Source organism: Phascolarctos cinereus, unplaced genomic scaffold (genome assembly GCF_003287225.1).
Source record: "Phascolarctos cinereus isolate Bilbo 61053 unplaced genomic scaffold, phaCin_HiC Scaffold_2;HRSCAF=192, whole genome shotgun sequence".
Classification (NCBI taxonomy): domain Eukaryota; kingdom Metazoa; phylum Chordata; class Mammalia; order Diprotodontia; family Phascolarctidae; genus Phascolarctos; species Phascolarctos cinereus.
This window is the reverse complement of record NW_027555625.1, coordinates 297,276,310-297,299,745: the sequence shown is the minus strand read 5'-3', so window position 1 is coordinate 297,299,745 and position 23,436 is coordinate 297,276,310. Positions and strand designations below refer to the sequence as shown.

The window sequence follows — 23,436 nt, the reverse complement described above, 5'->3', positions numbered from 1 at the left end:
ATTGGAAAAGTTTAGTTTGGAGAAGAGACCACTTGGAGGAGCATCTCCACCTCTTGGCTTCTGTGGCTTTCTGCAAGCCCCAGCAAAAATCCCATCTTCTCCAAAAAGCCTTCCCCGGCCCCCCTCAAATATTCCATTAGATGGGGTGCTCCTTGAGAGCAGGGACTGCCTTTTGCCTTTCTTTGTATTTTCATTGCCTGGCATAGTGCCCGGCACATAGCAGACACTGGATAAGTGCTTGCTGGCTGAGAGCCTGCCAGCATCTCCTCTCTATTAGTCCTCTCCAGCCTCTCCTTTATATGCTGTGTCTTGTTTTTGCAGAGTCGTTTGCTTGTTGTTTCTCCCGTTACACTTGGAGCTCCTTGATAACAAGGACTGTTTTTGAAATTTGCTTTATATCTCCAGTGTTTAACACAGTGCCTAGCACCAAGCAGGCTCTTAAGAAATGCTTGTTGACTGATTGTCTTCATGTAGTTGAAGAGCTCTCCGATGGAAGAAATTTATTCTGCTTGGTCCTAGAGGGCAGAACCAGAAACAGTGGTTGGCAGTTCATTTGAGGAAAAACTTCCTAACGATTAGAGCTACCCAAAGTAGCTTTCAGAGGATAGTGAATTACTAAGTAATAGGGATTTTCATATAGAGGCTGTATAACAAATTGGGAGGATTTTGTGGAGAGAATTTATGCTGTAGTACACGTTGGATTACAAGGCCACTAAGATACCTTTCAAGTCTAAATTTCTGTGATATTAGCCATTGTGTCTACTGTGGGCCTTAGTTTACTCGTCTCTAAAATTGTGGGGTTGGATGAAACAATCATTAAGGCCACTTCTCACTTTAAAATGTAGTTCTAATCACTGCTGTGTGATCCCAGGGCCACCTTGTTTTCAATACTTTGCTCTGTGGATATGAACTTTAAAATATAAGAATTCCTTAAAATGCAGGTTTTTATTTAAAGTGTAGGAATGACAAGTTCATGGACAGGAATGGAGTCCCCCTCACAAGGGCTATTAAGAATATATTTGCTTAGAGTTTAGCGAATTTAATAAAAAAAAACCCCAAAACTTCAAACTAAAAACAGAAGGAGGTGCTGACGGGGACAAAACAATGTATATTTAGCCACTAAGGTTCTGTGGGGGGCCATCTCAGTCGTCCTGATCTATATCTTGCCACTGGACCCAGATGCTCCAGAGGAGAGAGTGAGGCTGGTGACTTTGCACAGCCCTGCCTCACTTAAATCCTGTTCACTTGCAAGTCATGGCATCACCTTCCCAATGTTGTTGGTTCTCTTCGAGAGCAAAGGACAGACAATGACAAGAAGCTACTGCCATAGACACCCATGATGTTGGAAAGAGAATCGTAATTGAAATACCCAGAAGTTCACAGGCAAAAAGTCCAAGTAACGGCATCCATCACCTGTATAGACAAATGCACACAGTGGTAGAGATCCTACCACTATATATATTTGCTTAGAGTTTAGCAAATTTAATTTTAAAAGACTTTAAACTAAAAAGAGAAGGAAATGCTAATGGGGACAAAACTACATATACTTAGTCACTAAGGTTCTGTGCGGGGGTAAAGGGGGGCATCTCCAGTCATCCTGATCTGTATTTTGCCACTGGACCCAGATGGCTCCAGAGGAGAAAGGCTGGTGACTTTGCACAGCCCTGCCTCACTTAAATGAACTAGAGATCCTAAAATAAGAAGGAACATTTAAGCTCATAGGTATCACTGATGCTTGGTATGATCAGACCTATAGTATTTCTCTGGCAGATATACCTTATTCAAAAGAAACAGGATAAATAAAAGAGAGATGGGGTATCATTATATTGTTAAGACCTCCCCATGCAAGGAAATCTAGGAACCAAAGAAGTCAAGTATGATAGAGTCCAATTGAGAAGAGATCAATGGAGGCAGAGACAGAAGCATTATTGTAATTGGACTATATTGTAGACCTCCTAGACAGAAAGAGTGCTTAAATGAGGCTCTCAGGAATCAGATCTCAAACCTGATATCACAATGTGATATAGTAATCATGGGGGACTTTAATTATCTGGGCATATGTTGGAACTTTCTACTAGAAGAAGAGTTTATTAAATTCTTGTCTTTATTCAATTATAATTTCATCCTTCAAAAAGGAGAGAAAGAAACAAGGAGAAATTCTATTCTTAATCTGAGTTCTTGTCATCAAGATAGAAGTAGTTGATGCGGAGGAAATTATAGGAACATTAGGGGAAAGTGATCACTCCTTCTTAGAGTTTAGGAAAAGAAAGGAGAATGTAAGGTTGGAGAATGTGAGGTTAGAAGAGAAGACTTGGGGTACAGTTGAAAGCCGTCTTGTGGAAGAGGAATTATTAGGCTTATACTGTTTGGCCCCAGAGAGCAAAACTAAAACAATGGTTGGAACTTGCCAAGAGCTGTCCCAGAGTCAAATATTGTTTCTCACTGGGAGTCTTCAAGCAAAGTCTGGATGATTATCTGTCATGTGGAGATTTTGTTCAGGTATGAATTTGACTAGATGACCTTTCTTATCTCTTCCACCTCTGAAATTCTATGATTCCAATTCCCTGTACCAGCTCATATTGCAACCCCTCCATGTCTTACTAGACAGTCTTAGTGAGTTGCTGTGAACAACAACAGAACTCATCAGCTCATGGCCATTCTTTGGGCATTGTGGCTCTCCTGACTTAGCTAGGCTGGTCCTTTGTCAACAGAAATTAACCTCAAAGCTCTCCCAGCTTGAAGCATTCTGCCAGGGCTCACACTCTGGTATGGCCGTCAGACCCTTGGGACCTTTCTTTGTTATGGTTTCTACCTAGGTGATTTTATGGTGATGACTTATTTTGAAGGGTGGTTGGTTGAATTGGGTTCCTTGATTTATAGTTACCCCTCATGAAGTCTGTCCGTTGAGTGTGTGTCTTTGGCTGCTGGCATAGCAAAACCAAGTAATGCTGGACGACTTTGGTTCACATCCTGTCTCTGCTTCTTAGTACTTGCCTGACTTCAGAGAAATTGCTTAACCTCTCTGGCACAGATTTTATCCTCTGTAAAACTGAAGGGGTTGCACTCAATTCATGCTGGGGCCTTAAATTCTATGATTCTGGGGCTCCTGGACCTAAGCTTAAAATTCGGATGCTCAACTTTATTTTAGAGCTGAAGAATCCAGAGGTAATAACTCTGGATTTAGAGTCAGAAGACTTGAACTTCTCTCCCAGAACTATTTCTTATTTACCTGTGTCCATCAAATCACTTCTCTGGTCTATTTCTGTATCTATAAGATAAGGAAATTGGGCTAGACAATTTCAAAGCTCCCTTCGACCCCTAAATTGTGTGATTCTGTAATGTGCCTATGTGTTTGGTCTGAAATCTTTTTTTGACCAGTCTGCTGTAGTGATGAATTTCCCTTTCTGCCTACACCAGGAGAGGTGGTAGTGCATATTGTTCATACCTTTGACTGACCCTTCTGGGTGGTTGATTTTGGCTGTTGCTAATTCAATGTAGTATACAAACAAGATGACAGATTTCAGACTTTGCTAACCTTTGAAGACTAATACCCACTTCTTTGTCCCTTTTTCAGAGGAAGTTGCTTTCAGAAAGAAGAGGCTTTGTATTAAATTTATCCCTCGGGATTCAACTGAGGCAGCAATCTGTGACATCAGAATCATGGGCCGTACAAAACAGGCACCTCCTCAATACACCTTTATAGGGTAAGTCTCTGACACTTTAAAAGGGGCCTAAGTATAATCTATCATTTTTCAGAAATTCAGTATACTAAGCCATAGAACCTTAGAGTTGGAAAAGAATCCCAAAGGTCATTCTTGTCTGTTATAGTAGGAAAAAAGAAAAGGAAAGAAAGAAATTGAGTTTCATCCAGACAAACGGTTTATTTAGCAATGCATGTGGTGTTATAAAACAAACCGGACAGGCTCTCAGTAGCCAAGGACCCAGAAGTTTGGCTTCTCACAGTTAACATACTATTTGGAGAGTGAAAAACAGGAAACATAGGATTATAGGGATTGAGATATCTGGTTTTTCATTGGTAGAAGAGGGTCAGGAGACACTGAGGTTAGAGGGAGAGGGGTATTGTGATGTTCTTTAAGTCAGTTGATAGTGGGGAGGAGGGTACTCTTGTAAAACCTCCTAAATCAGATGTCTTACATGGAGTTGAAACTTAACTTCACAAAATGGTGGATAAAGTTGAATCAGTAATGCTAATTTTTAATGTAACACATCCAACCTATGCCTGAAGCACCCCCTTGAAAATCCCCAACAAGACCTCTAGTGATGGGGTACCTCTTTCTAAGGCAGCCCATTTCATTTTTGAATTGCTATGATCGAATGTTTCCTTTATACCAAAGAAAATTTGCCTTTCTACAATTTCCACTCATTGCTCTCAAGTTCTTCATTTTGAGATCAAGAAGAATAACTTTAATCCCTGTTTTCTATGACTTAAAATATTTGAAAACTGCTATCAGGTCCCTGACTAAGCATCCCAGGTTTTCTCAACCAGTCTTTATATGTAACATGGCTGCCAGAACTCTTACCATCCTGGTCAATCTTCTTTGTCCAATATTGCACTTTGCTGATGAGCTTCCTAAAATGTGGTGATTAGAACTAAACATGGCTGCTACAGGGCACAGGAAAGCAAAACTCTTGCCTCCTTTGTTTTGGGTACTAGAATACCTTAATCATGTAGAGTTTATAAAACAGGAAACTGACCAAAGTGACTTCCCTCCATAGAGTGTTTGAGATCTTTGTGGTCATGTTTTCAGTCACCATGTTCTTGATATCATGATGCTGTTGTAGCAGAGTAGGAATGTTAGACTTGGAATCAGAAAGCTGGATTTTGAATCCCAGATTTTTTATTTAGTGAAGAGATGGTATAGAATGGAGGAAATAACTGTGAATTTGGAATCAGAAGTCTTGATTTCAATCTCAGCTCTGCTCTTGACTATATACATGGCTTTGGTCAAGTCAATTGGCCTCTCTGAGATGGTTAGATTAGGTGATCACTGGGTTCTCTTCCAGCTCTCAGTTCCGTGGTCATACTTACTAGCTGTGTGACCATAGGAAAGCCCTTAAGTCTCTGGGAGCCTTAATTTTCTCATGTGTAAAATGGTATAATCCTATTTGCATTACCTACCCCATAACATTTCTTGTGAAAATCAAATAGTTAATGCATGGGAAACATTCTGCAACCTGAAAAGTCCTAAACAAACCTGAGCTTCTATCATTAATGTTTTATCACAGTTACATAGTGTGTCTTCACATCACAGCACATTTTCCATTAATCCATTTACTGTTGAAATTTGAATAATTTTCTGCTATTTCCTCTTCCCTTTAGCCAAATCAACCTCTGACATTTTGTTTAGTATATTAAATGTTTCGGTTACAGAATCACAGAATATTAGAGCCAGAAGGGGATTTATAGATCATTAGGTCCAATTTCAGCATTTTTCAGATAAAGAAACCAAGGCCCCAAAATTATGTATTTGCCCAAGGCCACATACATAGTAAGTCACAGAGGTAAAAATTAAATCTGACCCCAAGTAGTCCAGTGCTTTTTTTTGAGAGCCAGTTGTTAAATAGCAGAACACCCCTGGGGTAGCCCACTAGCTGCACTAGGTGGTACAGTGGATATACTGCTGGGCCTGGAGTCAGGAAGACTCATCTTCCTGAGTTCAAATCCAGCCTCAGACACTTACTAGCTCTGTGATCCTGGGTAAATCACTTAACCCTGTTTGCCCCAATTTTCTTATCTCTAAAATGAGCTGGAGAAGGAAATGGTAAACCACTCCAGTATCTTTGCCAAGAAAACCCCAGATGAAGTTACAAAGAGGTGGGTATGACTGAAAAACAACTTTAAAAAGATAGTAACTTCCAAGATTATAATTCAAGAGGATGAACACCCTTGAGAAACCTCAAAGCACCAATTTGCATACAGTTGTTTATACTCATATGTGACTTGACAGTCTGTAAAATTCTTTGCTCATCAGAAGTCTGAAATTATTTTCTCTGTCAGTGAAATAACTAAGGCCCATAGAAGTTAAGTGACTTGTCCACTGTCAAGCCACATGGGTAAAAAGTAGAACTGGAATTTGAACTTGGAACTTCTTAAGATAAGACTGTTTCAGTATACCTCCATGGTCTTTCAGTTGACCATGACAGTTATGTGTCAATATTATATATTCTTTAAAAATCAACTTTTTGTGTGTTGTTGTGGAGAGGGGCTTGGAATTGGAATGAAAGACCTGATTTTGAATCCTGACTCTGCCAGTAACTACCTCTGTGACTTTGAGTAAATTGCTTAACTTCCCTGGACCTCACTTTCCTCATCTATAATATAAAAAGGTTACATTAGATGAGCTCTTTGAAAATCCTGTGATTGCTATAATCATAAGCAACAACTTTACATAAAGAATTTACCCCAGTTTAGGTAACAGTGGTTACTGGAAAGTACAAATTGCATATTAAGTCTTTAAGAACCTATGATTTACTTGATGTGGCTGCTCTTTACACCAACCTAGGGCACACTCCTCTCCACCCACGGTAGAATGCTTCATCAGTTGTCAAAAACCTCATTGTCTAGTGTCTAGACCTTGTAGGATGCATCTCCTTGACCTGAACTGGGCCAGTCAATAGATGATAGATACACTGTCCATTGTTAGGCTCACGTTCAAAACTTTTTCAGCTTGGTAGCACACTGACTTAGCCTTTGAAGACTTTTTGTCACCTCCATGCCACAGTGAGGCATTGGAGGAAGACTTTAGGGGAGTAGTAAAATTGTAATATTTTAGAAATATTCTAAAGTTAAAATTTTTTTCCCGCTATAAATCTCTTTCTCTTTTAAGTGTTTAGTATTTAATTGTTATAGCACTTGGTGAGCCTTTAACTGGGGTAAAAATCCTAGACTTAGATCCAAGAGCTAGAAAGGAGTGTAGTTGTCCCCCAGCCTAACCTGTTCCTAGTTGGAAGTAGTCTTCAAGTTTCTGTCTGAACACTTCTAATGACTCAGTTCACCTGTAGTTCATTCTAGTTTTGGAGGTTTTTCGTTGTTAGGCAGTTCTTCCTTCCATTGAGTAGGCATCTGGTTTTGAAGTCTGAAGCTGTGTACCTGAACACAGTAGTATGATTTATTCACTTTGCATTCTGTCATCAATTGGTGTTTCATGTGGTGCTATGTCGGGAGTCAGAAATTGTTCTTATATGTAACTTCTGGGTGGAGTCGTCTTTTTTTTTAAAACATAATATTGATGTTGGAATGAATCGTTGACTGAACTTGCACAGGGATTAATATGTTTCCTCATCTTTGAATTTGTAATTATTTCATCATGAGTCAGGTTGCTTTGTTAGTGAGTCAGGTAAATGAACTGTGTTTTGCCAACACTGAAGATTTCTTTTTTCTCCTGAAGGGAACTGAACAATATGGGAATCTGGTATCGAATGGGCAGAGTCCCGAGAAATCATGAGTCACCCCAACCCACAACTCCTTCCCCGTCGTCAGCTTCAACGCCGGCCCCTAACCTTCCAAGGTGAGGCATCTTTACTATTTTCTTGTGTTGCTCTATTTTTGGTCAGACTTTTGGCTTTTGCACGCATCCATCAGTATTTTGGAGGACAGAATTCTATGGTCTTGCTAGAGGGTGGTTGGTGCCAGGTAGTCTTATAGGTACGGCCCACATGCCATTGCCCTCTTCAGAGTCATTTCACAGTTAACACTATAATACATCAGAACTGAACTCCTTCAGATGCCAGGGAAGCATCACTCAGCTCATCACCTAAGTTACGGATTGGATGACGGGCAGAAGTCAGAGACACTACTGGAGTACCCCATCCCCATTCTGCTCATTGCACAAGCAGCCAGTAAACAAAATACCGTGGAATCAGAATGAGGTGATGTTGCCAATTCATAATTTGGTGTCATAGAAAGAATACTTGATTTGGAATGAAAAGATCCTCATTCTTCTACTGTCTGATCTTGAATAAATTTCATTTTTTTGACTCATTTTCCTCATTGCTAAAATGAAGGATAGACTGGGCCCTTCAAGTCTCAATCCTGTCTTTCTGTGAACCAACTGACCCACACGTTGCTCAGGATTGTTTATCATAGAAGTAAGTAGTAGTTGGATATTCCTGTAGGGAGTATCAGGATGAACTAACTGCCTTTGCTTACTACCTTCTGTCAAAGGTCCAGCAGTATTGGATTGGGCACAGAGAACTTGGATTCAAATTCTAGCTCTGTCACTTTACCCCTGGGTGACTTGGGGCAAATCAAAGAACCTCTCTGGACCTCAACTTTCTTATCTTTAAAATAAGGGGCTCAAACAAATATTTGTAAATCACTTTGCAAAAATGAAGTGCTAGGTATTATTTCTAAGGTCTCTTTCAGTATCCTGTGATCTTCATGTATAAAATAGTGATCTTAATATTTGTACTCCCTGCCTTACAGAGTTGTGAAGAAAGCACTTTGTGAACTTCAAAGTGTTATAGAAATGTGAATTTTTGATGTTTCTGTGATATGCTAACAATCCATTGCTACACTATGGAGTTCTTAAGTGGGTATTATCATAAAACTTGAGTATTCTCAACTTACCAGGTGTGATCACATCTCATAAAGAATTTCAAGGCAAATCCTTTACTTGCCCTGGCAAGCAAATCAGTTTGCAAACCAGTGGTACTTGGTAATAAAAATGTCATAATTGATATTGTTTCTTTGCCTGGCCAGTCACAGGCTACTTTAGCAATGGGTATTTCATGTCCTACAGATGATAGTATCTGCAGTTTTCTTTCATCTCTAAAGTTAGTTCTAACAGCTTTTTGCAGAATTGAACTCAAATGAGCAAAATGGCTTCTTCATCTTTTTCTCAAAGATAGCCAGGACTAAAATAGCCCCTGTATTTTTGTAGGGAAGCAGTTGGATAAAAATAAGGTTATCAAACAAAGAACCTCAGTATTGGTTTGAAATTCGTGGCAGAGGGCAGAGAGCTTGCTGAAGTCTCGTGAGAAAATAAAGATAAACCACAGAAATACGGAATTTTAGAGTTGAAAGAGGCCATCCTTTGCTGCATAGCTGACTTATGGTTAACCAGTTTTTGCTTGATGACCTCATATGTGGGGGAATCCACTGCTTCTTGAGGAACTCATGCCACTTCTAGATAACTGTACAATTTTAGGAAGTTTTTCCCTTACACCGAGGCTAAATTTATTCCTTCACAACTTCCACCAGTTACTCCTGGTTTTATCTTCTCAGGCCAAAGGGGAAAAAAAAAATCTAACCTCTTCCCTGTATGACAGCCTTCAAATATTGGACAACTATTTCTTCCCTTTAAATGTTCTCTTCTCTAATCTAAGCATTCTCGTTTCTTTTAACTCATTCTCATATTTTAAGAACATGACACCCATCACCTTCCTGATTGCCCTTGTCTAAATACCCTCTAGTTTATCAGTGCCCTTTCTAAAATTTGGTGTCTGGAACTGAACCTGCTAGTTCAGATGCCATATAACTGGGACAGGGTACAGCAGAATTCTCACCCCATGTTCCTAAGTGAAGCCCAAGATAACACTAGCTTTCTAGGCTGCCATTTCATGGCAAGGTGCTTTATAGTTAAAGAGCCTTCATTTTGTATTTGTGATATTTGTTTTTTGAACCCAAGTGTAAAACTGTATAATTAAATGTCTTAAATTTGTCTCAGTGTTCTCACCCATTGAGATCTTTGTTAATCCTATCTTGTTACTCAGTATGTTAGCTATCCCTGCAAGATTTGTGTCTTCTGCAAATTTGATGAGTATGTTATCTTTGCCTTTATCCAAGTCATTGCCCATCCTCCTGGGGCACTCTACCAGACATTTCCCTCCAATTGACATCTAACTATGAATAACTATTTTTGAGGCCCAATTATTCAACCAGTTGCAAATCCACCTGACTGGTTTTATTTAGCCCTATACTCTTCATCATTTCTACAATAGCTCAAGAAACTTTAAGTGTTTTTCCAAAATCTAAGAAACATTATGTATAGCATTTTGTCTGATCTGCTAGTCTAGTCATCCTATCAAAAGACATAAAAAGGAAATGAGCTTAGTCTGACACAAGTGATCCTAATGAAGCTATGCTGGCTCCTTGTGAGGACCACTTCTTTCCCTAAAAGTTCATCACCAACTCTTTAGTAACATGTCCTAGATTTTTCCTAGGAATTGAAGTTGAACTCACTGGCCTCTAGCATCCAGACCCCATTCTCTTTGCTATTTAAAAAATCAGTACATTTGCCCTTCACTCTGTCTGTAGTACCTCCTTCATTCTCCAGTCTTTTTAACTATTGCTGACAGTGGCCTCATGGTCTCATCTGCAGGTCCTTTCAGCACCTGAAAATGTAGTTTGGTCTGGGCCAAATGAAAACAGGTAATAAGGTGCTGAAGTAAACAGTACCGAAAGGAATGGGATTAGAACGAACTAAATGAAGAAAATTTGGGGATTAGATATAGCTTGAGCCCATGTAAAGAGAGAGTGTGTATGTGAGGGTCTTTGAAGTTTAAATATATGCACATAACACACATAGATGCATATTGGAGTTTGGTCTAGTAGATGGAGGGTCAGATTTGGAATAAGGAGAACTTGAGTTCAGTTCCTTTTTGGAGGGGATAAGGGGGAGGCAATTGGGGTTAAGTGACTTGCCCAGGGTCACACAGCTAAGTAGTATCTGAGGTCATATTTGAAGTCAGGTTCTCCTGACTCCAGGGCCAGTGCTCTATCCACTGTACCACCTAGCTGCCCTTAAGTTTAATTCCTGTATGGTCACTTAGTACCATGGACAAGTCCTGTAACTTCTCAGTGCTTGAGGTAACATGTGAATTGCTGATTTATCAGTGGGGGAGTTTCCAAGATAAGCACTCCCTACATGGATGAAGTCATGTGCATGTTCCTCCTTCCCTAAATCAAGATAACATATACTGACACACACATATGAACAGTCACATGCATGTTTTCCCATTTTGGGAGGCTACCAAAGGACTTTGGATAGCTCCCAATAAAAAAAAAAAACCAAGGACGATTTCATAAAACCATAGAAGCTTGAAATTACAAGGGGTCTTAAAGAATATCTAGTCCAAAGACTTCATTTTACTGATGGGGAGAAGAAGTGATTTCCTCTTACTATCTTGGTCATCTATCTCAGGGCTCGTGCTCTCTGCCATTATCTTTGGGATCCCTCATGCTACGATGAGGCAAAAAAAAAATGTTCATGGAAAGTGTACAAATATACCAAACATGTTTTTCATGTAAGATTACTAATTAAGGAAATGTGAAAGGAGTGAGAGAAGAGGATCAGTCCTTTATTTCTCACTCTTCCAGCAAGATGACAGTAGACATTATTGAAACCAAGACTGCACAAGTGATTTCAGGAATCAAGAACACACTTGTTTCTCACTCCAAAAAAGGGATGTGGTGTGTTGCTGTGGAAAGAACATCGAGCTTAGAGTCAGGAAAACTGCATTGGAACCTCAGCTCTGCTACTAACTTACCCTGTGTCCTTTAGCCAAGACATTTCTCATTCTCTGGCCCTTAGTTTCCTCCTCTGCAAAATGAAGGCATTGGACTCAGTGGTCTTTAAAGTTCCTCTGTGATTCTACTTTGATAAGGGGTCAGGCATTAACCATTCTTGGGAGACTACAAAGGACTTTGCTCCATAGGGATATGTTCTGATGAAAAAGCAAGGACGTTTAGAATTCACGAACTTTGAATAGGAGAGGCCATAGAGATAATCTAGTCTACTGCCCACATTGTGTTGTGTTTTTTTTTGTTTTATTGATACATTTTGTCTTTTATCAGAGTAATTTCTGGAAACTATCTCCCTCCCACCCTCCAATTTAATCCTTCTTTGTGACAAAGTAATAAACAGTTCAAGAAAAAAAAACGTCCAGTACAGTGAGTGCATCTGACAACACATACCAGCAGCTCGATGGCACAGTGGAGATGGCACTGGACTCATAGTCAGGAAAACCTGAGTTTTAATCCTGCCTTAGAGCACTCACTAACTGTGATCCTGGCCATCTACCTCCCGGGGTGGTTAAAGAGTCAAAAGCAGGCATTTATTCAGCACTTATTATGTTCTGGTCCCTGTGTTACATTCCAGGGATACCAATATAAGCAAAAAGAAAGACAGTTGCCCTCAAGGAGTTTACATGCTGATGGAGGAAGATGACACATAACCGGAAGCTGAGAAGAAAGAAGTGAAGGACAGGGAGGATTAGGAAGAAGGTGTCCTTGTGGGCTTGTGGCAGAGAAGGTCCAAAGAATTGAGACTCGGAGCAAATGTCAGGAGTGGGGATCTAGCGGGATCAGATGAGAAAACATATAAAGTGTTTTGCAAACCTTAAAACTCTTCATAAATACATGTTATTATCCTCATCCTCATCATTACATTGTGCCCTATGTTGTCCCTCCAATGATTTCTCTCATTTTGCAGGAGATTCAAAGGAAGGGAAGTGACTTGTCCAAAGTAACAAAACTCATTGTAGCACAGCCATGTTGATCCAGAGCCTGCGTCTCCTGCCTTCTGGTCCACCCCTACTTTTCTTACTTTGTCCTGTAAAGGCAACAGTCCAGGGATTGGACTTGGCTGAGCCACGTAGGCTTTCTAAGGTACCAAGGCTCCTTCTCCTAATTGACCCAAAGGACCTTTGTACTTTGGCCCCGAGTTTTCTTCCTTGTTAAATTCTAATCCTTACTTGTTCTTTAATCCCTGACTTTAACCGCTGAGTAACAGTTGCAACTAAGGCAAATTGACCTGTGGGGAGGAGATTCCCTGGTTCAGAGGACAATCTTACCAGCACACATGCAGCTGTCCCAAAGGAGTATCGTAGGTTCTAGGAACATGGTATACCAGGGACCAAATCATAGTGTACCAGGCACCATATGGGTAGGGGGACCATGAGGCAAGACACAGTGACAGTGTTTGTGAAAAGAGGAAATGTCACCCTGCCACGAAGGTGGCCTGGTAAAAAAAACTTTCTTTGCCCCATGCTGGTTCTAGCTAGAGTGCTGAGCTCTGACCTTTGGTCCTCCGTTGGTTTATCCCTCTCAGTTTTGAAATATATCACATCTGAACTCCTAATTAACCTTATTTCAGATCCCTTCTTGCTCTTTTTTTTCCTGCTATCTGCCACATACTTCAGGCCGTAAGAATACATTTTTTAGGGTTCTTAGATAACAGAAAAGAGAATTCTAAATTCAGAAAGAATCCACTGGGGGAAGGTCATTAGAAATAGACACACATGCACACATACCCCACAAACCAGACTGCTCAATTCTTGCTTTAGTATAGGGGTATGTTGGAGCCAGACCTATTAGCTCTATAGCTGATTGTTAAATTTTAGTATGAGCATTTATACTTTAGAAATTGGTAAGTGCTACAAATCATGGTTTGATGTATTGTTTTATTGATTTCTTACACTTAAGAAAGTGGTGGAGGAAATATTAATAGTGCAGATTCGACATAAAAGTATGTCATATGTTTTTCAGAGAGCTGGTTGTTAAATGTTTAGCAACACACTTCTGATTTAGTGGTACCCTAAGATTCTAACCTAAGCTTTAATTAAAGTTCTCTAGTCATAGCTTGGTCTTTGTAATTGTCTCAGACCAGGAACCTATGCCAAAGAGCCCTGGCTCCTTCCTGAAGTACCTGGAAAATTGCATCTTCTGTACTAGAATACCCTCCTAACATTTTGTCATTCACTCCTCCAAGCACTGTATTTGAGGTCATTCACCCATTCTAGAATTCCAGCCTTACTTACAGCCTCACTCACAGGAAGACTGGAAACTTCCTGGTCACTAGCTTTAGAGTGTTTTCTATAGCATTTGAAAGTATGCAAAGTGTTCCTTTCATAACAACTCCATGAGAGAGACAGTTCAGATATTGTCTCCATTTTATAGATGAAGAGGCAAGGCCTAGATAGGGAAAATGATTTGCCTATGATTACACAGTATTAAGGAGCAGAGTTGGGTTTTAAACCCAGGTATCATGATTTCAATCCCCACATTCTTTCGTTTTTATCTTTGTGTCCACTGTGTCTGATGCATAGTAGGTACTTAATAAGTGCTTATTGAATAAAATTGAATTAATAAAAAGATAATAGATTTAGAAGGCAGTGCAAACATCAACCTGAATGTCCAGATATAAGACTCGTACTACTCTGGCTTCTAGGCCAGTGCTTTTCCAACCATACCATCTTGCCTAATCTCTGCCTAACTTCCACTTCCCCTTGACCAAGGGAAAAACAACTGAGTATAGAAATATGTAGTTTGTGTTCCCATCAACTCAAAAGTCAGAATAACGTGACCTGAATACACTTTTCATTCCAAGAATTTAAAGAAGACAGTTCCTTTCATTATAGATTTCCCCTGTTTTAAGACCACCCTTTTCCCCTTTGACTAGCATTTATAGATTCTGTAAGTGTATTTCCAACTCAGAAATGCTCTGTGACCACATTAGTTTGGGAAACGTTTCTTTAGTATGAAGTTCTTACTAAATTTAGTAAGAATAGGGATCAAGATTGGTCCTGTAATCTCACTGCTATAAGGAACTTCCTCTCCCAATGCAAGTCAGCAGCTTCTCTGCAGCTTACAGTCATGGGGAGTCGTCTGTAGCAGTAAGAGGCCAAGTGAGTTACCTGGGGTCACATCAACCATGTGTGTCGGGGTGAGACTTGAACCCAAGTTTTCCTGGTTCTTCCCGGCCTGCTCTTGATTTGCTCTTCCATGTTGCCTTTCTACCCTAATTGCTACATTTAATATAAGCAATAAGGGCTATTGGATCACAAACAAAGGTATAGCCAATTTATGAGGCAGGTTTTAATTTCCTACTGTGGAGAGGTGGTTGCCTCCACTGGAAAATACTTCATCATATATGGAGGTGACTCTGGTTTATTAAAGGTATGGCTGTGGAATGCTCTCATACATCCTAGAGCTGTGAGTACAGGACTGGCACTGGACTTTTGTCAGTTGACCAGTTTAACTAAGTACAGAAAGACCATCAGATTGTCCCCTGAGTAATGAATTGTTTTGTTAAAAGTAGCGATTCAGAATGAACTACCTACTAATTTGGAGAGAGTGGTTGCTGTCTGCAGTTAAGGGAGTATATTTGCTGACAAAATAGGGGATCTTTGAAGTATCTGAAGCAGAGTTTCTTAGCTTTTGGGGGGTCATGGACCCCTTTGGCAATCAGCTGAAGCCTGTGGAACTCTTCTGAGGATGTTTTTAAATGCGTAAAATAAAATACATAGGATTAGCAATAATGCTAATAGTAGTGAAAATAATAGTATTTATATGTCACTTTAAGGTTTGCAAAACGCTTTACATAGATCATCTCATCATCCTCACAACAACCCTGTAAGGTTAGGTATTATTATTCCCATTTGTTACATAAGGAAGCTTAGACAGATTAAGTCCAGGATTTGTCCAGGATCAGAATCTGAGGCAGGATTTGAACTTAGCTCTTCTTGACTCCAAGGCCAGCAGTGTATACACTGTGCTACCAAATGTAATTATATTGAAGTGTAATTATGAAAAAAAGAGTTCATGGACCCCAGGTTAAGAACTCTTGCTTTAAATGAAGCAAGTTAAGAGATACAAGCAAATTTTTGTCAGGGAGAAGAGTTAGGGTTGGGCAGAATCTTGCCCGTCTTTCCATGTGGAAAGGTCATTTTTATGGCTGAGTGGAAAAGCCTTCAAGATGCGACCAGCAGCCTTGCGGGCAAGACCAGCATAACTGGGAGCATAGACTAGAGCATCAGCAACAGTCAGAAAGGAATGTTTACAAGCTTTGTATATTTTATAACCTTTTGTTGTACAGTTTATGGTTTACAATGGCTGCAAGGAAATTGGATCCGTTTTGCTTTACTCGCCAAATAAAACACATGTCAGAATAGTCAATATAAAATGTATTCTAATTTGGCTGAGTTAAAACAGCCAGGATGCTGTGGAATAATTGAATGTTACATTAATGCCTCCTAGTAAAAACCATCTGTCTATCTGTTGAAAACTCTTCTGTCTTTGCTTGTGTAATTTGCTGGTAATGTCCACACTCATAAGAAGCACCTTCGCTCCTAGGATCATAGGACTTGGAGCTGTCAGGGACTTTAGAGATCACTTAGGTCAATCCAGTCACTCTGCAGATGAAAATATTGAGACCCAAAGAGCCTTGGGCAGGTCACTGGCCCAAAGTCACAGAACTAGGAATTGAATCTAGGTCTTCTAATCCCAAATTTCCTACTCAGTAGGCTTGTTTATTAAAAGTTTGACAGCTGTTTAGGGTTCTTTGGGGTGGCAGTATGGTGTAGTGGATTTGGACATGCAAGTCCTGGGTAAGAGTCCAGGATCCATCACTTAACTAGATTTGTTACCATGGGGCCACTTACCTAACCTGCCTAGAACTCAGTTTCCCAAAATGTAAAGTGGGAATCATAATCTTGGCATGGGAACTCATACATGTGAGCCTTAAAGTACAAGTGAAGTGTGAATTTTTCTCCTTTGATGTTGATGATTAGACCCTGTTTTCTTTTTGTGATTTAGATATATATATATCTATATCTATATATCTATATATATATAGGTATATATATATAGATATATAGATATAGATATATATATAGATATATAGATATAGAGATATATATATAGATATATAGATAGATAGATATAGATATATATTTTTTTTTAATGATGAAGTCTCTTAATTTGAGATCTGTCTAAATAATTAATAACTTCTAGTTCAGAGGAATATAATGAGTCTAGAATTCTGCTCAAAGGAGGTTATAACTACAAGTAACTTTCCCTTACTTTCTAATGATAGATGTTGAGGTTTGTGCCTGGCTTCTCATAAACCCCACATAGTTGAAGGAAGGAAGGAAACCAGCATTTATTAAGCACCTACTGTGTGCCAGAAACTGTGCTAAGTTCTTTATAAATATTATCTTATTTGATCCTTACAACAATCCTGGGAGGTAAGTTATTATTTCCATTTCACAGATAAGGAAACTGAGGCAAACTGAGGTTAGAAGACTTGCCGAAGGTCACATAGCTGGTAAGCACCTGAGACTGGATTTGAACTCAGGGTTTTCTGGCTGCATGTCTACCACTGTATCCACTGTGCCATTTTCTGGGTACATAATTTGTCTCTTTTTCACAACCGGTGAGACTTTTAGGTATTGGTTTAACTGGATTACCTTTTAGAGTACAATTTGGTGTAGTGGAAAGAACGTTGAATTTGAAGCCATAGGACTGTGGTTCATATCCCAGTTCTTCTACTTATTACCTTCATAACACTGGGCAGACAACTTGCCCTTCCCTGGACCTCACTCTCCTCATCTGTAAAATGAAGGAATTGAACTACATGATGCTTAAGTGCCTTCCAGTCCTAAAACCTACCTGTAATTCTAAGATGCCAGGATTGTGCCCCTGTACTTTGGTTTCCCCTCTGTAAAAATGGGACCGTAGTCTCTTCCTGAAGTTTTATGTGATGGTGACTGTTATGCGAAGGGTCCCACTCACACTGTTTATCCATCAAAGTTCTGCTTTACTGTTTGGTGATGGTACAGATGTGACCGTGGGTTCTCTAGCTGTAGGTCAGTGGCACACAAGCTGAAAAGGCTTGAGGGATGAGCATGTTGATAGGTTGTGTGTCCATTTGAGACCAACCTAGCTAAGGTTGGAGAGGCTCATTTCCAGAAGAATAGCCTCGAGGGAATGGATTATTTTGGCCCTAGTAGCTCAAGAAAACTACCCACTTACTCCACTGATGGTTGGGGAGAAGGGAAGACTTTGCATTAGTGGAGTAAATGTCCATACGGATGAAATCACTATTCTTTGATATATTAAAGTATTTTTCCATCGTCAAAGACTAAAACCAAAGACCAAAATCTCAAACTGTGTGAGTTCTGGGAATGTCTTTTCCTCTTGACTTTAATAAGACTAGCTTTAAGTTTAATTTTTTTCATGAAAGTCCTATCTGCTCCAAAACAGATACAGTATAGAGTAGAGAGAATGAATGTTCACCATCGCTTTTCAAGAAGGATCTCATTATCGGTTAGACCTTGGAGCTCATGTGGCCCAAGGTGTGGAGTGAGGCCCCTTGGGAATAACTTTGCATAGAGAGAGAATTTTCTGTCATAAAAAGATATTATTCTCTATTCTGTTGCTATCTCAAATGCATGCTTTTGAGACCATGAAGGGTATAATATAATGTAAAGAGTCATGGACTTAGGGAAAGGTTTCTGAGTGTAACACCTAACTCTGATAGTTACTAACTGTGTAACCTTGTGTAGGTAAACTGCAGTTGCTTTGTCTGTAAAATGGGGATAGCCTTGTACCACTTACCTCATAGGATTTCACGAATCTTGGTGCCTTTAGATTATCTTTTACTTTTAAGAAAATCTCTTATCTGAAACAGAATCCAGGAAAGGTCTTGAAGGTCTAGGACCAGGTTTGATGAACTAGATAGAATCTGAGCCTAGTTTTTCATTATGCTTTATTCTTACTGGCATGAGGTGGAAGTTAGGAGATTGTGTAGGGGTTGGTAGGTGAACATGTGTAAGCATCCCCCTCTGGATTCTATGTGTTATTGTGGGAGAGTGTTTTCCTGATTTGTGGAGATATTTTGTACCAACTATCTTTATCATACCATCTTAGTAAATACCAGTTTCTAAAACCTAATAAACTCTGGCTAATTGATCATTCATATGAGGGAACACATCGGTAGGGGCTCATGAGTGATAGTATTAGAATTTAAATTAGAGTAAATAGTATTAGTATGCAACCCCTCCTGCAACTCACCAGAGTTATCCCTAGAACTCTAAGAAGAGATGTCATTAGCCACTCTCTGAGGACCCGACCTACTTGTGTGAGGACCAGTTGGGACAATGAGCTCACAGTCTATACTACAAGTGTATGAGATCAGTGAAGGAGTCCACTGATCACTCAGTGGGAGAGAGAGTATAGAAAGAGTAGAGAAAAGACATTAAGGTCTTGGGTTAGAGTTGAAGCAATACTCAATGTTTTGGTGACAGAAGGAGAAAGAGGAGCTGGCAAAAGGTAGACAGAATGATTGAAGAGGGTGAGCCAGGGTAGTGGCGATTTGTGAAAGCCAAGAGAGAAGAAAGTTTTAAGCAGAATGGTGGTAAGTGCTGGAAGGAGATTAAAGAGAATGAAGGAGAAAAGGCTGTTGGACTTACTATTTGGGAGGTCACCACTGACTTTTGAGAGAGTGGTGGATTTAGGCACATACTTAAAGTGGGCTGAAGGGTAAAGAGTTAATGAGGTTGGAAAAGACCCTGATTTTGGGAAAGATTGAAGGCAAAAGGAAAAGGGGACGGCAGAGGGTGAGAAGGATAGATAGTGTCATGGAAGCAATGAACATGAGCTTGGACAGACCTCAAGAGATAGTGGAGGATAGAGTGGCCTGGCGTACCATAATCTGTGGAGTCACAAGGAGGCAGACAAGACTGAACAGCTGAATGCAACAACAGCAAAGTCTCATAGGGATGTGAATGGAGCCACAGGACTAGAAGTGAACGAATATGCTCATTTTGTATGGAAAAGTCTGCCAGCTATGGTCTGGGAAATGATTTTGATTATTGGAAAAATTCTATAAAAGCATCATAAAAGAAAAAGAGAGTTAATGAGGAAATTGAGGTAGTAAGCTTAGACTGTGATGACAGTGGAAAGTGCTCAGGACTTTGTCCAAATGCCTCTATTTTTGTGACCTCGGATAAATCATTTTCCCTTTCTTGGTCAGTTTCCTGGCCCGTAAGATAAGGGGGTTGGACTACTTGACAAGCAGAATGTTGTCGGAGAAAACACTAGATTTGGAGTCACAAGACCCTGGTTCAGATCCCATCTCTGCTAATGACTAGATGTGTAACCTTGGACAAACCATTTAACATTTGTAGGTTTCAGTTCCCTAATCTATCAGATGAGGAATTTGGACTAGATTGTCTCTGAATTTTCTTCTGTCTCTCAGTTACCATGTGAATGCGTGACCTCTGACTTCTCAGAAAGTGGCAGTCCTGCGAAGAGGAAGGGAGGAAGGGCCAGGATGTTGGGGACTTGTGATTGAACATCATTCACTTTTTGTTCTCCTGATGACTCACGGTAGCTGTTATGAACCTCAGCAACTGTATTGCACAGTAATAGAGTGAAGCCCTGAGGACCTATTGAGACTTGTAGGACCGTTTGCCCTGTTCAGAATTGCCCTGGATTGTTTTATTGTTGGCGATTTTGCTCTCTGGTGTCTTCTCCCTCATTGTCAGTTGTCACTTCTGTGACAGTGTCTGTGTGACGTCCTGGCCTTTATTATGAGGGAACAATCCTCTCCTTCCCTTGGTGGAAATTGTGTCTGCCACTTGGTGTGTGTTTAAAGTATTTTTGGTGCTGTAAAACTAATGATTGATTTTAGATTGTACACGTAATGAATCAACAGTGTGACATGGAAGCCAATGAAAGCTAATGTGAGCGAGGCTGTTTGAACAGAAGCCGTGTCCAGAGTGGGGAGGTGACAGTCCTGCTGCGGTCATCTGCCCTGGTCACACCTCATCTGCAGTATTGTGTTCGTTTCTGGGCATCCCATTTTAGGAAGCATGTACAGGAAAGGGCACCAGTAGGTGAAGGAACTATATCATGGCACATCAGGATATCTAGCCTGGATTCAGATGCCACCTCCTCCAGAAAGTCTTCCTTGATTCCTCTAGGAGTGTTCTCTCCCCCCTCATATTTCTCATGGCTCCTTGTTCATGTCTCTCTTTCACACTTATTTTGCTTTCCCTTGTGTTATAGTAATTTGTGTACTTTCCTCCATCCATCCTCCTTCTTTTAACCAGGGCCTATGCCACATTTCTGTATCCCTAGAAACAAACACAGGACTTTCCTTGCAGATGGCAGATGCTTATTAAATGTTTATTGAATGAATTGAGAAGAGTCTGACTTGGGCATGTGGGAGAGACTGAAAACCTTATTCAAGTAATTGGAGGGCCCTCATAGAAAAGAGAAGTTAAACTTGTTAGGAGGCTGCTAGGTGGTGCAGTGCATAGAATATTGGACTTGGATTTGAGACAATCTGAATTCAAATCCTGCCTGAGATATTGACTTAGCTGTGTGACCCTGGACAAGTTACTTAACCTCTTGCAGCCTCAGTTTCTTTGTCTGTAAAATGGTGATAATAATAGTACCAACATCTCAGAGTGGTTGTGAAGATCAAATGTGATAATCCATGTAAAGGGTCTTGCAAACCTTGAAGTGCCATATAAATGCTACCTGTTATTACTACTACCACTATTATTATTGTTCTACTTAGCTCCAGAGGGCAGAGCTAAGAATGAGGGGTCTGTGTGACAGAGGCAGATCTCAGCACTGTTGTAAGTAAAAACTTCCTAACAACGAGAGCTATCCAAAAGTGGAACAGACTGCCTTGGGAAGTAGCAGGTAACCTCATTACTTGATCACTTGTCAGGGTGTTTGAGGGGATTCCTGATCTGGTAGGGGTTGGACCAAATGATCTCTAGTAACCTTTCCAGCTCTGTATTTGTGATTCCATTTGTGTTTTGGATTGGATTCCAGAAGACCCACTTCTTTTGGGGCACCAGATTGAAGAATAATCAAAAAGATCTTGAGGAAGTGGACCAAGATGGTCATCTGTACCAGGAAAGGTGCAGCTCATCACTGGTCCCAAGCCCTTCGGCCATCTGTGCCCCCTGCTAGTGAGCCGAGTACCAGAGGCATCCCTCAGATCAGAGATAGGAATTCAGTCAGTGGTCCAAAAGGGCAGTTGGCTTCTGGCTGCCACGGGAGCAGCTGTGTCACATCTGTCTTTGTATCCCCAGTGCCTAATGCAGACCTTTGCACATAGTAGTAATTATTTAATAAACATTTATTGAGTTGAAGTGAAAAGAGTCTGGGAAGGGCACGTGGGAGAGACTGGGATCTGTCTTCAAGGATTTGAGGGGCCATGACAGGGAAGAAGAACTAATAGGGAATCAGCCTCCAGAGAGTGAAGTAGTCCGTTACTAGAAGAGACAGTGTAGTATCATGGCTAGATTGTTGGACATAGCAATAGGGAGACTGGGTTCAAATCCTGCCTCTGATACTTAGGAGCTATATGATCGTGGGAAAGTCATTTAACCTCTTTGAAACATGGTTTCCTCATGTGTAAAATGGGCACGATCATAGCTCCTGCCTGTCCCAGGGATCCCGATGAGATCATCGACAGCAAGGTTTCTTAAATTGGTGTATGAACTTTAAAAATTATTTAATAAATGTACTTCAGTATAGTGAATTTCTTTTGTAATCTCATGTTTTTTCTTTTATGCATTTAAAAACACAGTTCTAAGAAGGGGTCCAAACTGCCAAACGGGTCCATGATGCAAGATTTATTTGTCCTTTGGGCTAGATTATTAAGGTCCCTCCCTTCCAGCTCTAAATATAGGTTATGATCTTATGATTCCATGACTTGCTCAAGTTCACCTTGATAACACATAGGTGTCAGAGCCTGGATTCAAACCCAAGACTACAGTATATAAAATGTTTTGCAAATGTTAAATTTCTTGAAAATGTCAATTGTTGTTATTCATTAATAATAATAATAATAATAATAATAATAATAATAATAATAATAATAGCTAGCATTTATTCAGGTTTGCAAAGCAATTTGCATGTTATCTCATTAATCATCACAACAACTCTGTGAGGTAGATGCTATTATTATCCCCATTTTAATATGAGGAAATGGAGTCTGAGAGAGGTCAAGGGACTTGCCCAGGGTCACACAGCCAACAAATTTCTGAGGCAGGATTTGAATTCAGGTCTCCCTGAAAGATGGAAAGAAGCCATTCTGGGCCTAGGGAGCACACTTCAGTGGCATTTGGAGAGGTCAGAGGGTAAATCAGTCTAGTTGGAACACAGTGGGGAATGATCTGATAAAAAGGCAAAACTGTGCCAGACTACAGAGTCCCCTGGATGCTTGACCAGCAACTCTAGGCCCCGAATGGCTTCTTTCCATCTCTTCTGCTGAACTCCTACTCGTCCTTTCAAGAAACTTGGGGCACAGTGCATAGAGCTCTGACCTTGGAGTCAGGAGGACCTGAGTTCATTTTTTTTTCTTTTTTTGTGAGGCAGTCGAGGTTAAGTGACTTGCCCAGGGTCACACAGCTAGTAAGTGTCGAGTATCTGACTCCAGATTTGAACTTAGGTTCTCTTGACTCCAAGGCTAGAGTTCTATCCACTGTGCCACCTAGCTGCCCCAGAGGAGGACCTGAGTTCAAAGCCAACCTGAGATACATGACACTTACTTAGCCTCACCAAAACAAAACAAAAACAAGGAAAGCCTAACTCAAACACTATCTCCTCCAGGAAGCATTCCCTAATTCATTTGCTCCTAGACCTTCAGAATACTTTCTTTACAT

At 40.3% G+C, this 23,436-nt stretch overlaps 1 protein-coding gene across 9 annotated transcripts in view; it reads left to right on the top strand.

The window, feature by feature from the left end:
• MVB12B (multivesicular body subunit 12B) overlaps positions 1-23,436 on the top strand; it is a 290,946-nt gene that overhangs the window by 110,444 nt on the left and 157,066 nt on the right. For all 9 annotated transcript variants that reach the window (XM_020967630.2, XM_078150121.1, XM_078150118.1 and 6 more), the window contains exons 5-6: positions 3,575-3,704; positions 7,410-7,529. In XM_020967630.2, the coding sequence (XP_020823289.1) occupies positions 3,575-3,704; positions 7,410-7,529 (250 nt within the window). The remainder of the gene's footprint in view (positions 1-3,574; positions 3,705-7,409; positions 7,530-23,436) is intronic.